The sequence below is a fragment of the Tachysurus vachellii genome, chromosome 1 (assembly GCF_030014155.1).
Source record: "Tachysurus vachellii isolate PV-2020 chromosome 1, HZAU_Pvac_v1, whole genome shotgun sequence".
NCBI classification, from domain to species: Eukaryota; Metazoa; Chordata; class Actinopteri; order Siluriformes; family Bagridae; genus Tachysurus; species Tachysurus vachellii.
In genome coordinates, this window is record NC_083460.1 from 38,628,345 (window position 1) to 38,643,809 (window position 15,465).

The 15,465-nt window shown below is 37.8% G+C and overlaps 2 protein-coding genes across 3 annotated transcripts; both read right to left on the reverse strand.

Moving 5' to 3' along the window:
* Positions 1 to 5,142: 5,142 nt before the first annotated feature.
* Positions 5,143 to 8,575, reverse strand: LOC132857008 (beta-1,3-galactosyltransferase 2). 2 transcript variants are annotated; one of them, XM_060886953.1, is made up of 2 exons: positions 8,432 to 8,575; positions 5,143 to 8,161 (listed from the first exon to the last, which is right to left on the reverse strand). In XM_060886953.1, the coding sequence occupies exons 1-2, from the start codon at positions 8,464 to 8,466 to the stop codon at positions 7,036 to 7,038; spliced, it is 1,161 nt and encodes a 386-aa protein (XP_060742936.1). In that variant the 5' UTR covers positions 8,467 to 8,575; the 3' UTR covers positions 5,143 to 7,035. The 2 variants fall into 2 exon arrangements, with proteins under 2 accessions (XP_060742936.1, XP_060742942.1); XM_060886959.1 differs by having other exon boundaries at positions 5,143 to 8,183; positions 8,432 to 8,522.
* Positions 8,576 to 10,071: 1,496 nt separating this feature from the next.
* kcng4b (potassium voltage-gated channel, subfamily G, member 4b) lies at positions 10,072 to 14,638 on the reverse strand. Its single transcript, XM_060865440.1, has 3 exons — positions 14,571 to 14,638; positions 12,673 to 13,501; positions 10,072 to 11,286 (listed from the first exon to the last, which is right to left on the reverse strand). The coding sequence occupies exons 2-3, from the start codon at positions 13,423 to 13,425 to the stop codon at positions 10,465 to 10,467; spliced, it is 1,575 nt and encodes a 524-aa protein (XP_060721423.1). The 5' UTR covers positions 13,426 to 13,501; positions 14,571 to 14,638; the 3' UTR covers positions 10,072 to 10,464.
* Positions 14,639 to 15,465: the final 827 nt, after the last annotated feature.

The following is a 15,465-nucleotide window of genomic DNA, read 5'->3' on the forward strand; positions in this document are numbered from 1 at the left end:
GCCAGACCTTCTCATCCAACATCAATATCTGACCTCTTTAATGCTCCTGAATGAATCACTGAATGATTATAAATCTCCATAGCCACACTTCAAAATGTAGTGAAAAACTATCTTAGAAAAGTGAAAATTATTATCAGGTGTCCACATACTTTGTCATACAGTGTTTAATTCTCTAAATATCTGTATATGTAGTTCATTTGCTGTGTAAACACCTCAATGACACAACACAAAAAATTCAGAACATTGAATGGACAAGGACAAAAAAAAACACAGCTGTTATGCACTATGAAATGCAAGTATTAGGAAGTGTGCCATCTAATTAACCCATAGCAACAAATTGTTAGTGTTTCTATGTAATAAAATATACCTCATTACTTATTTATATTCTCTAAAAAGCTTCTGTCATTATGGATGTGTGTGTGTGTGTTTGTGTGTGCGTGCATGCGTGCATGTTTGTGTGTATGAGAGAGAGAGAGAGAGAGAGAGAGAGAGAGAGAGTTCAACTAAAAACACTCAACTAGGAAACTAGAATGTAAATGGCATCAAACTATTATCAGTATTATTTTAATTAGCGTGGAAGGAAAATCTTCTGATTCTCTTAGTGCTGCTAGATCAGTATATCTCACCACCCTCATTGAAGATAATAAAAATAATCCTACATTTTTATTTAATATTGTAGCAAAATTAACTAGGAGTAAAACTACTATGGGGGGCACGGTGGCTTAGTGATTAGCACGTTCATCTCACATCTCCAGGGTTGGGGGTTCAATTCCCGCCTCCGCCTCCCCGAGGCACGGGGAGAACATGCAAACTCCACACACCCCGAACCCCGACCCTGGGGGTGTAGGCGAACGTGCTAACCGCTAAGCCACCGTGCACCCCTTGATTATTTCTTCAATATCACTATTCAGTGTGTTTAATGTTTCTCCTCGTATTGTGTCTCTATGTTGCCTTAATGCAGAACCACTTAACATTACATGAACTCAACATCAACAATTATATAAATGATTTTCTTCCTTCACTATGTCAGTTGCATAAAGCCCTCAGAGCTAGTTCCAAGTATGTGCTGAGCCCATAAACGCCTTTACCATGGCTGCCAACTTTTGAGTTCAGAAGTGTATTAAGTATATACTGATTGTCAAAGTATTTGGTATCTGTACAGAATTTCTTGGGAGATTTACATTACATTTAATGTTCACAAACATTTTACAGAAATAGGATTAACATGTTCACAGATAAACATGTGCTCTATTGTTAGTGCTGGTGGCTGATTTTGCAGACTTAATCATTGATTGGGATGTCGTTGACTTGACATTCTGTTCTTAGAAAACAATAATTAACATTAACTACTAGGCATGTCCAGATATTTGTCATCTGGAAATGCTTTTGTACTGTTTTTTATGATAAAGTTATGTAAAATAACTGCTCAGTGCTGCAAAACAAACAACTCTGCTAATGCTAACTTAATTCTATATAAACTATATAACAGCATAGGCCTATTAGTTACTAGCCTAAACTGGACTTAAGTAAAGTTGGCCGCATAGTCACAGATTGGAGTTTCCCGAGTCAATAACTCCTGAGCTAAACGCTCTTATTACACAAATAACACCTCTTTTCTATTGTAGTAATGTAGAGAGGCAGCTACAACCCAATTTTCCTCAATATCTGCTTTCCTCGTTGGTGGACAAAATATATAAGTCTCTATATCCGGACGACTGAGAGACAGATTCCAAGGGACCGTCTGCAAAGTGCAAAACCCGAAAAGGGAATACTAAAAAACAGTCAATAACTTCACTGTAATACACTTCACTGTCACCAGCTCACACATCAACACAACTCTACTACACAGTTTATGGGAATAAATTGTGTATTTCCCCCACAATTGTCACAAAAACTCACTACACTGTCTCTCTGTGCGTTGCTTTGCGAGATCATGCGGCGCGATTTATTTTTCCTCCCTGCTACACGAGTCTGCATGAGAATATGGGTTGTGGCGTGAGAACGTGAGATATGAGTCAATTGCGTGAGTCTCACGCTGAATACGTGAGAGTTGGCAGCCATGCCTTTACATATCCTGCATACTAAGCATATTTTCATGGCACGCCAATGCTACTAGCTACTGAACTCGCTTCTGGCTTCTCTCAGCTTCTCAAAATACCTACTTACTGTTAGAGGTACAATAGTTAGGTATATTTTATTTATTAGATATTTTAATCTATATTTTACAATTATATTTACGATTAATATTTATTTGTATTAGATAATCTAAACTAAATCCCCGACCACTAGTCAAATGGTAGAACACACTCTTGATGGAGAACCTCTTTTACACACATTGACACACCTCCATCTACGGGTGTGTGTTTTTAGAGGCTAGATGAAGCCAGAGCACCAGAATGATATTTGCATATTTGCATGCAAATTGTAAAAAGAGTTCAGGTATGAACCCAAACCCTGCTTCAACACCATACTGCCCTGATTAAGACTGTAAATTTTATATTTTCATATCGTGGGTTTGGGTAACTTTATGCACTGAAGAGATCATTCAGAGTTGCAAGGCTAACATTCCAAGGCTAGATAAGAAAAAATATGTGGTGAAACAGGAATGAACACCTTCTGGGTTGAGTTGGAACAATATGGGCAAGAATCTTTTAGCAAAAAAGAAAAAACAGTTGACAAATTTAAACAAGAAATGATTTAATATCAAAAGACGAATATAATAGCTCAGAATTAAATTATTTTCCCTGACATTTCTATCTAGGTGTGTTAAAACACTGTTATAACAAATTGCCTTAAAGGAAATAACTGACGGGGATCACGGTGGCTTAGTGGTTAGCATGTTCGCCTCATAGGGTTGGGGGTTCGATTCCCGCCACCGCCTTGTGTGTGTGGAGTTTGTATGTTCTCCCCGTGCCTAGGGGGTTTCCTCTGGGTACTCCGGTTTCCTCCCCCGGTCCAAAGACATGCATGGTAGGTTGATTGGCATCTCTGGAAAATTGTCCGTAGTGTGTGATTGCGTGAGTGAATGAGAGAGTGTGTGTGCCCTGCGATGGGTTGGCACTCCGTCCAGGGTGTATCCTGCCTTGATGCCCGATGACGCCTGAGATAGGCACAGGCTCCCTGTGACCCGAGGTAGTTCGGATAAGCGGTAGAAAATGAATGAATGAATGAAATAACCGACATCACCAAAGTGTTGTTTTCTGTATTTGTGATGCAGTAGATCTGATCGAATGCACATTATTATCTAGTGCTGGTTAATATTATGAAACTCAGCAACATGTGGTAGCCTAGTGGTTAAGGCAATGGATTACTGATCGGAGGGTCATAAGTTTGAATCCCAGATCCATCAAGCTGCCACTGCTGGGCCCCTGAGCAAGACCCTTAATGCTGAGTTGTATAAATTGAAATAAAATGTGTCACTCTGCACAAGGCTTTACTCTTTTCAAAAATGAGCTTTTTTTTATAGAATACAAACTTTTTGCTCATTTTAGCATAAAGACCATTAACATGACAGAAGAGGTTTGAGCTTTTTATTATTATTTTTTAATTTGTTTACCCAGCAATTCTTTAGGAAATGAAAATGCTTTAGATGAAAGTTTTACAAAAAACTGACTAACGTTACAACAATACCGTAAAATGATCTTAATAATGAGTATTTGGTATGAATTCAGCTGAAATCTTTCAGGCTCATGTTCATGCTGTGAAAAAGTGTTGTAATGCCATTAGAAGATGGTAAATTGTGGCCATGAAGGGAGGCACATGATCAGCAACAATACTCAAATAAGATGTGGTCTTTAAGAGATGATTGACTGACCACCTCTACCAAGCTGGACTGTTCACACAAGACAGGTTGGGTTGAGAAGCACATCAGGGCACAACTTCATTCTAGTAGCCATTAATAGGTAGAATGTCTTATTATTAAGTATTTTTTTCATTTTTTGTCATTGTTAAAATTCTAAGACATTATCTAACTAAGGCGTTGATGGTATGAGATAATCGTTCCAGTTTAATCAATGTTTCCAACATAAACAAAGCTGGAAACAAATCTCATTTTTAATACAACTGAGGGTTAAGGGCCTTGCTCAGGAGCCCAACAGTGGCAGCTCCGTGAACCTGGGATTCAAACTCACAACCTTACAATTGATAGCCCAACACCGTAACCACTAGGCTACCACATGCAGGGTTGTTACTTTTTTTGGTTGTTTTTCAGCCACAGGAATACAGCTGACCCCTTATTTATTTATTTATTTATTTATTTATTTATTTATTATTGTTAAATTTAAATTTTCGATTAAAAAAAGTTTCTCGTTTCTCCTGACTGTAATTAAACAACCATCACACACACACACACACACACACACACACACACACACACACACACACACACACTGCAGTTCAGGCTTTTCGTTTTATCACTCGTTCACCACTAGGTGGCATAATCGATTTTCTTTTAATACCTAACTAGCCTTACAAGTAATCTGACAAGAAGGTAATTTTATTGAGCAAAAGTACATAAGGGTTGAACTGATTGGTTAAGTTTATATACAAAGGTCATTGTAACAGCCCACAAACCAGTATTGTTCTGGTACAGTGTGCCGTACCTTCTGATTTTCCATTGTTGTTCAATTCAAATGAATTGAAGTTCATGCCAATTACAATGTACTGGTTCATGTCCTGTAGCTACTGTATTTAGTTCCTCATTCAACAACAATGTTTAATCAATTGGAATGTGATATGTTTTGAAATAGCATAAAATTTCCTTAGCTTTTGTATCAGACTGGTTTGAAATATTTTTTCTTCCTGGAAAAAAGTATGAATTAGATGACTCACCATAGTCGCACGGTACAACTGCTTAAATATTTATACAACTTGCTCTTTTCACCTGGGCAAAGCCAGTGAAATAATTCTTTGATTAACTAATGTAGTTTGGTATTAAGAATGATTAATGCTGGGAAATTAAAGCTATGTTGGAATCTGTCCAGGAACCTTATGATTTATTTTGGCGCTTTATGAAAGGCCACCTCTGTACACACATACACACACTGTTGAACAGGTTTTATGTACAGAACAAAGGTTATGTAAACTCGTATATTTGGCAGGCATATAAACTGAAAATCAACAACTTTTCAACTTTGTTCAAGAAAGAGATTTTAATGACACATAGCACAGTTTTACATCTCTTAAAAAAACTCTATTTTATTTACAATTATTTCCCTGATTTTCTGTTATTCATACATGGTTTATCTAATATAGATAAAGTCCCATCAGATGTCGACAAATTACACCACAAAATGCATTATTTGCAGTGTTTTAGGTCACCAGTCAAGTTTAAATTAAAAAAATGCAGAGCTTATTCCATAGCCTCGGATTTTCATGTATTTGTGTTTGTCAGAGTGAAGGATTGTTTTTTTTTTGCATGTGCGGGTGGTGATGCAAAATAAAACATAAGAAAACTTTACATGTTCATGTTCATTTTCTTACACGTTTCATTTCAAATGCATGAGGTAAAAAAATTAAATATTGCATCTTTGGTGTTAATCACAATAGTTATATATATATTATACATATACTCTTAGTGCTCTCTCAGACCCATATATCTCCTTCCCTTAATTCCACAGAATTGCTAATTAAAATGCAAATAGTAGATAAATGTCTGTTGCCTCACCGTGAAATACTTATACGTGCTCAGTTCGGTGCTGCTCAGTTTAATTCAAACATTCCATATGACTCCAGGGGTGCTGTATCATGGCTGACCCTGTGCTCTGACCCCAACTATGCTTAACTATGGAATTGCACTATGTTTAACATTTCACTGAGGTCCAAGTTTTTTGTGTTTTCAGTGTAGCGAGTTAATTTTTACAAAATGCAAATATGTATAGTGCAATTTTCATATGCAAAATCCATTTGCTACCATTTTACACTGCTCACAGTGATTGGGATTTTGTTAACAACAAAAAAAAGTATTATTAATAATAATAATAATAATAATAATAATAATAATAATAATAATAATAATATTAACAACAACACAACTATTTACAGACAGGTGACAAATGAAAGAAAAAACTCAAAACAAAACACCAGCCCTGTTTGCTGTGAAGGGATTTTACTTATTTTCCTAGTGAGGGTTGAGCTGACTAATCCCCTTTGTGTTACTGTAGATCAACAGTGCAAATTAAAATATCTTAAATCTAGTAAAAATATATATATGTTTCCTTCTACTAAGATTACAATAAATCTAAGAGTGTTACACTTACATCTAGATATATTCGACTATTTTAAATGACTTTTTCTCTAAATTGTTCTATTATTATTATTATTATTATTATTATTATTATTATTATTATTATTATTTTGTTAATTTTAAGTAATAATTTCTATAAACAAGCAATACTTGAAAAATAGAAAAAAGGTTTAGTAATCTTAGAATTGGTTTATTGTAATCTTATAGTAAGTAATAAGATCATTTTGACTACATTCAAGATATTTTAAATTGTTAAGATATACGGAGAACACAAAGTTTTTATGTCTGTTCACCTTTATCCTATGATAAAACAGCTCTATCCTGATGGCAAAGTTCTCTTCCAGGATGAATCATATACACTGGGCTTCACCCTCACCAAACCAAAATAAATCAAACACCTATAGTAAAATTATGGAGTAACAGATTGTGGAGAAGTGCTCTCCAGTAAAAACATCGAAACATACACTGATCATATATTTTTTGGGAAGGTAGCATTCCTTTCACCAGTACAGTTCTACAGACTTAGCTATAAACCTTTATATACTAAATCACTGCATTCTTAATTTGTCACCAGCCTGTATATTTAAAAATGTTCACATTTAAAACATATATTAATATAACTTATCCAATGTACTCAAGTGTCCTCAGGTATCACTGCTATTCTAATTTTTGTGTTTCACTTACTTTCTTTCTTGCACAAACCCCTAGATTGCACCGAATATTCAATACACCTTCATCTTCTTATAATCCGTCTCAATTCCTTCTAAATTCTTATATATAATAATCCAAGGTTAACAAGTTGGTCCTGGTTTCTTTAAGTCTATCCAAGAGTTAACTTGTTCCTGTAAGCTATGTGTTGTTGTAGCAATGAGTTTTGAGTAACGACAGCGGTTGTAAGGAACTGGGAAGACATTGAAGAGGCTCTGATCAGCCTGACTGGTGTAGTGTATTCCCATATACCTCATACATAATCCTAAATATACGTCTTCGATATAAACAGGTTTGACGTGCTTGGAGCCTTCAAGGAGCTTTTCTGGAATGTCCATGGAGAGCACGTAGCCCAAGCCCAGAGCGTATGGAGGATAAAAGTCTTCAGGAAACACATCTTTTGGCAGAAACCATTTGGATTGGGGGTTTCTCAAAACAATAGCCCCCCTAGCAACAAGTCCTGTCATGTAGTTCTCCCTGGGTGCATTTAGAAGCATATTCATTAAAACATTCACATTTAGGAACATGTCTGAGTCAATCTTCATGGCGTAAGAGGCGTTTTGACAGTAGGTTGTCAACCAGTTCATAATCACCATGGTTTTGATGGTCAGATTTTTATAGCTGTCTAGAAAATCGCTCTGAATGATGTCATGGTATTCCTTGCTCTCATGCAAGATCTTCTGCTGTAGCTCCTCTCTCCCTTCAGGTCCAGGCTGACCAAGTATGAAGAAAACCCTCACTATTTTGTCCATAACCATCTTCTCAGAACCCCAGGTGTTTCTTACGGCATCGCGAGCTTCCCTGTTGTATGGTGCCACAGGTACCATCAAGACCAAGAAGGGCTTTTCATTCTCACACCTTTTTGATTCATTTATAATGAAATGATACACACAGGGATATGCCACATGGTATGTAGTTTCAGGTGTACACTGCTCACCTGGTAATGCAGAAGTTGAGACAGATATCTCACTTACTTGAAAGAAGGCAGATGTCCAGTCTAGTGAAGATGCACTGATGGTAGTTTTTGCAACTCTTTTTGAATTGTTGTATGTAGTGTTGTATATCCTCTGAATCGTATCAGACCAAAGGTCTCCCACTTCTGTTAAATTCACATAGTAGATGACTAACATGACCGAGGCGATAAGCAGGAAGAAGCCAATTCGGAGTCGAGAACACCGACATTCAGATACTGCTTCTGGGATATCCAGGCTGAAATAAAATCAGTAGATTACTTTATTAAATTTGTCGTAACAAATTCAATAAAGTAATTAATTATTTTTATCATAAATATATAGGCTAATACAGCATAACTAAACTAGAAAAAAATTCTAAAGCAACATTTTACTTCTTTTTTTATTAGCAGTACTATAAGCCGTGCTGTATCTTCAGACTGACAAACAAAAAAAAGGGGCATGCAAAATTAATCACACCACAAACATTGTTAAATAAAGCCAGGTAAAACAAGGATAAATGACATACCTTCTTTCCCTAGTTTTGCTGGTGGTTTCGACCATTTTATATTGCTGCTAAAAGTGCTGGTTTGTTCTTTGTCATCTGGCACGCCTTAGTTCCTCAAGCAACTGAGAGACACAGCAGCTTACAGACTTAAAGCAGAGAAAAACTACCTGGTTTCCTCAATTGGCCACACCCCATACGCATGTTCCTAGTTTCCCACTTCAGGGGAAAATAGGTGGTAGAGACAATTAGAATTGAATATATTTAATACTGAAAAAAAAAGGAAATGATAAAAATGTTTCCATCCCTCACAAAATACAGCCTTTCAAAAGCAGTTAAAAATGCACTATATGTTAGTCAGGTATGAGAGGTGCCATGCCCGAGATTATATTTTCTCTCCGTAGCCATAGAGCTAGTCGTAATCATTTCCTCAGGGCATACACATGGTGTTTCAAAAAGAAGGTGTCATCATAAGCCATAGTAATATGTTTTAATAAACCTTGATCTGCCTTGATTACCGAGAATTCCTATGTAAACCTAAACATAAGAAAGTCTTTTTTCTCTAGATCAGATTTAACTACCTATTGCAAGTTAATAGCTACGACTTAAAGGTAATTGAAATTTCTTTTCATAAATATTTAGAACTTGAATACGTTGACATGGTCAAACGGAGTGGATCAAGACATGGATGTATGTTTACAACCTTTACTTTGCGTTGTAACCTGAAACCGTGAACTCAAGGAGGTGAACAAAGGATGGAATATCTAAGAGGTGTGACATGTGGCAGCCTATTTACCTGAACACTGTCAAGCTTACAATGTCAGGTGATAACTTGTCCAACCTGGGGCCAAAACATAAATGATTTATTACCTGTTTTTTTTACTAAGCTTTCTAACGTTTCAGATTTGAATGAGTGTTAAAAGTGAAGAGCTGTGGAGAAAATAAAACAATGTAAAAGGTGTTTGTGTGTGTGTGTGTGTGGGGGTAGTTTATTACAGTACAAAGTACAAAACCCATAAGGAGCTAACACAGACGGTTCTGCATTCTCCCATGTCACTGTTTACTATTTTTAAATATACACAGTTGAGGTTTCATCTCAGATTTCTTTATTTTGAGATTAAATAACAAAAACTGCATGTAACCCCAATCTGTCTCCTTCTGTCACTAGCTTTATAGCATTTATTCATTTCTTTTATCTCTCTATTTTTGTTGCTTAATCGATATATCACACAGACTTTGACAGTAAATCAATCAATAAATAAAGCAGAATAAGAATGCCTTTTATTCAAGAGCATTTGTCAAGCACAGGAATTAATTTTGTTATGATTGAAACTGTCCGAGTATTGCACAAAAGCAAGACTTACAAGTGTTTAGAAAGTGTTACAACACCCGAAGGAAGGACGCAAAAACAACAGATCTAAAAATGTGCAAAAATAACAACAAATGTGTAATGCTATATTAATCTCTATTAGAACTAAGTAAATATTATGACATTACTGATGAGACATAGTGGAATTAAACAAAGAATTTATTTAATTTACCATCTCAGGATTAATTTGTTTAAAAGTGAATGGTAGTGTGCCAAACATGAATTTTTTTTTTAAGCACAAATAAAAAGATGATGTTTTGTAACAGATATTTTTGGAAATATACATGCCCAGGAAAATAATTCAGGTTAATTCAGTTCAAGAAGATTATTTCCATGCCCAAGCAAAGCAGAACAGTCTAATTCTAAAATAGCCTAATCCACAGTGGTTACTGTTACTCTTATTATTGTACCCGTATCCGTTGTTACTGTTGTACAGTGTAATCAGAATATTTTAGACATATATAATCACTATTAGCACACTCATCCAAATATTATGAAGAAATAACTTCAATCAAGTACTTCGCTTTTATTATTAGTCATGATATGCAGATGAGGCCAAACAAACAAGACAAATCCTGAACACATTTAAAGCCAAAGCTCCTATATTGAGGTTCCTGTTTTTAGTGGGTGAAGATTCACTCACCATTACAAGTGTTTCTGCAAACCCCATGATCACTAGTTCCAGCATCTATGGCAAGCCCGAGCATGATGTGTCTACTAAAACAATTTTTTCAGGCCCGTCCTTATTCTCACCCTCATGCAGTTTGTTAGAATATCCTTGAGTCCAACAGTAGGTGTTCATCTCAGATTCTACCCAGACCTCATCTGCAGCTAATAAGGCAGCTCTTTCATCTTTGCATATCATTTCATGTTCCTGTCTCAGATCACGGTAGGAACGTGAGAACACGTGGAAAATAGAGGTAGCTGGGAAGGCCATGATAAGGATTCCACTCAGGATGCTGCTAAAGGCCACCACCTGACCAGGAATGGTGCGTGGGACCATGTCGCCGTAGCCCACAGTGGTCATGGAAATAATCGCCCACCAGAAGCACGCAGGGATGCTACTGAAACCGTGGCGCTCGCTCTCAGCCAAGTGTACAAGAGGCGAGAACAATGTGACAGCCACGCAAACAAACAGGAGCAGGAGACCAAAATCATGCAGGCTTCTTTGCACCGTAAGTCCGAGAGTCTGCAGTCCAAGGGAGTGCCTCACCAACCGCATGACATACAGGATGCGCAGGGCACGCAAGAGCCTCAGGATCAGACCCAGCTTATCCAAATATCCCCCACCAACATTCTTATGATCGCCCAGCCTCAGATCTCTCTCGTCCACCAGCAGGGAGATGTAGTATGGCAAAATGGCCACAGCGTCAATAATGTTCAGTGGCCCGCATGCAAATTGTAGCTTGCTACGTGCCTGAAGAAAACGTAGCGCAAGCTCAAGGGTAAACCAGGCCACACACACGGTCTCCACGATGAATATCTGTTGACACTTCTGGGAGCATTCGCCCTGTTCGAAAAGAAAGTTGCGATTAACCTTAAGCTTATCTGTAATTATTAATGTGAGTATCTGTGAGTATTAATGATTACTACAAACATATTAACTGTAGATTCCCTGGAATATGTAACGTCTCAGATTCTTCAAAACTATTGGGTAAAAAAAATGGGTAATGAATATATGGGTAAGGTCACTTAAACATTTATGAGGAATGTGTATTTTTGTAGAAGATTTTATTTGGTTTGTGTAGCACTTTTAACAATTTTCATACAAGGAAACTTTGCAGAAATCACTAGAAAATCCCTCATTAACAAAACAGACAAGATGAAGAAACGTGCAGAGGAATTAGACTCAAACAGGAAAAACATCCTTTTCTGCATACCTAAACAGAATTTGGTTGTAATCCTATCATAGGTGCATCTATGCTGCTGTTGCAGAACTGTGCCTTATTTGCTGCTAATCAGTCAGAGATACTGCAAGACCTTTCAGCATTACATAATTAGAATAACTTTTACAGTAGATTCACATCTCATAAATGTAATAGTTTTGAAAATGTTTAACAGATATTACATATTAACAGATTATAAAATGCTTGTTGGCGTGCACATGCTTAGACATCACTGGGATTTCTCAAGATTTTTGTTGTTTTCTGTGTACAGGGAAACATGTTGGTTCTTGTCTAGGGGCAATCACTCTCTCTCTCTCTCTCTCTCCCACACACACACACACACACACACACACACACACACACACACACACACACACACACTCACTCCAGCCATGCCTGCTTTGTGTTGCTTTGTGCTGCTCTGCTGCTCCTCCCCTCCTCTCTCTCTCTCTCTCTCTCTCTCTCTCTCTCTCTCTCTCTTTCTCTCTCTCTTTCTCTCACTCTCTCTCTTACACACACACAAGCCAGATGCAGGAAACAGAGATTAAGCCTACATAGATTACATGTACATAGGTTATGTGTGACTATAGTTCAGTTATTAATCTAAAACTGAATGGAAGTAAAAAAAAATCTCAGTCAAAATCTGATTCAAATTCAATCATATTTGTTTCTTTAAAACCTTTAAAATTCATCATCAAATCTAAAGAATTTAAAGATAACTTTATCTTTGGTATATCAACTAATTAATTTGTAATTTAGCTAGTTAAATTAGAATGCTTGTTAAGTTTTATATATTAGCTTGTTAAGTTGTGTAAATTATATTAGCTTGTTAAATTAGTTATCCAGGACTAATAGGGGTTAATAAATATAACCAGCAAACCAGGTTTTGTGTGAATTTGTAGAATATTTTACTTATGACTGATTTCTAGCAAACTAGCTAGTCATACATGAAGTACTTATGTTCTGTGGTTGTTCATAAGGACAAAGGTGTCATGTACTGATGCACCTACCCTGCTTTCCTCTTCTCTGAGCTCAGGCATGGTGCTGATGCACAAGCTAACCACGGTCACAACGATCATTGCCACGGAGATGTAGGCAAAGCTCTTGCCCATCCAGCCAGAGTGTGGGTTATCCACCATGTCCCTCAGACGGTTCAAGAAGCCATGGAACCCTTCCCCCTTCTCTTGTATTGGTTGTTTCTTTAGCCACTTCTGCCTCCGGGCCTCCTCTTTCTGCTTCTTCTCAGCCATCTCCTCCATGCAGGTGATCATAACGCGCCTACAGCAGCGCTCCATCCCGGTGGGCTCGATGCCCCAGTAAGCAAGCTCGTCTGAGAGAAATACGGAACACGCCTGCCTCAGCAGCCTCAGCTTTCCAGCCGCCAAGAAGTTGAGGATGACGCGGAATGCGGTGGCACTTCGATCGAAGAAGTACTCACGGCTCACCTCGTCGTAATCATCACACAGTCGAGCGATGTCTTCAAGACTGCTGCAGTAACGTAGCTGGCCCAAACGGGAGAGAGGGAAGTCATCCAGGGTGCTCCAGGCAAACGTGTAACGATCCCCACCAACATTCACAAGGGCCTGTTTGCTGTGGTCGACGTTTGAGAGCGCAGAGGGGTCACGTAGCAGCTGAGCTCGCTGAAAGTATACTCCTTTAATGGTTTCAGTCTCAGGGATCTCGGTAAAAAAACGGTCGAGGCTGCTGTCATCTGTGCTGATGGAGAAATTGCTGAAGTCATTTGTATTGCTTATGATAGGCATGATGTCAGGCCAGACAAATGCAGGGGCTGCAGTGGAAGCTGTGCTTTTGTTGTATACAGTTTACAAATGAGGGAGTCTGTAATGAGAAGAAACAGAATTAAGAAAACCAGAGAGAAGAGTAAAAGAAGTTATAGGCTTTCCAGGGCTTGTTAAATCTGTGAACACTGGTGTCTTTGACAGCACTGGTGTTTATATTCTTGTGAGTTCCTCTGATTTAACAATAAAATATTAAATGATTTAAAAAAAAAAAAAAACACTAAATACCAAAGCTGCACAAATATCCACATCAGATGTACAGAATTGTTTCTGTTGTGTTACTTGGACTGTTACAAATATCAGAAATGTCAGGAACATCCTGGACAGTTGAAAATTGAAAAAAGACTAAGCAACATTTTTCCAATCTACACCTCACTTGGCGAGCCTGTGTCCACTGTAGCCTCAGATTAAAGTTCTTGTCTGACAACATCGGGACCTGTTTTCTTCTTTTTATGTTGTAGCGCATCCATCTCGTGGTTCAACATGCTGTGCATTCGGAGATGCTTTTCAGCTGGCCATTTGAGTGACTGTAGACTTCAAGTCTGATTTAAACTGTCTGAGCAGGTATTCAGGTTTCTATTAAAGACTATATTTAATGTATTCAAAACGAGTATGAAAGCAAATGGCCTTTGAGACTCACGATGCAACCATTAGTGTCTGCTTTTTAGTGTGAACAAAAAACCTTTTGATATGAAAACATTTCTAAATGGATCCATAATAAAGTTGGCAAATCACCAGAGAGAGAGAGAGAAAGAGAGAGAGAAAGAGAGAGAGAGAGAGAGAGAGAGAGAGAGAGAGAGCGCACCCACAGTACCACAGGGGATAGTTTTTCCATCACCGCAGCAAAGTCATAAGCAGAACTGTTTACAAGCTGCAAACTCTATATGCCGAAGACTGATATCAGTTTAATCCTTCATTTATTTCTTTACCCCGACTTTCTGCAGCTTTTGCTCCATAAATGCTTATTTTACCTCATTTCCATATATCACCATTCTACACGTGATTCTAATCTGTTTATTCAAATTCTATTCGTCTCCAGCACCGCACAGCTCGTCCAACCCCTATCCCTCTCCAAAACAGTCTCAAAATACCTTCTCTTTGGCACTTACCTGATGTACATATATGGTGCTCTTTCCTCCCAAACACGTCACTCTTCAGCTCGAATGCACCATCAATCACTTCCAACAACAAATAACGAAGAAGAGATTTTTTATTTCTATCACTCAGAAAAGCTCATACTCTTTATATACATAGTTTTTTAGCTGGATGCGCGGTTAAGACGCATTGTAAAGTGTGGCCGCGCGCCCTGACGTCCAGCATCTCTGAGCTTGCTGGAGTTAAGCGCCGGTGTGTTCATGCGCCCCGGCACGTGCTGACTCCTGTTGTTTCTGTTCACGATGCAAGAAGTAATCCGCCAATCCCAGCCACATCAGCAGGAAGGCCTTGGTAAACCCCGGGAGAAAAAAAAATATACACACACTCTTTTTAAGTCTCAGAATAAAACCGATTATCTGCGGATATCAGGTGATACCTGGAGCGCGCACGTGTCATTGTGCGTTTTAATGTTTTTAAAAGTGCAGTCAGTTTCAACGAGTCAACTTTTTGTTTTAAATTTATTATAATATACCGTGTACTCTTATAAACAACCCGAAATAAAGTGTCTTAATAAGATTCTGAGCAATTACAAGCCACCAGAACAGCATCCTTGCTGTGGATTCTGCATGTCTATGGACCAACGCGTAAAATTCAATCTAAAGACATTCCCTTATTTGCTCTTATTGATGGTGATAAAGAGTACTATCTGACACACTGCTCATACGCTTTCATTATTGTCCTGCAGGATTGAGCTTTTTGTGCCTAGAAGTCTTTGCATATGATTTTCATAATTTACATGCTCATAACAACTACAGTACTGAGCTCTTGTGGAACTATGAAGATAGAAATGAACACACAGTGTTTCATCAAACTAAATTATGCAGTGTTGTTATGAAATCTAAAGAGAAA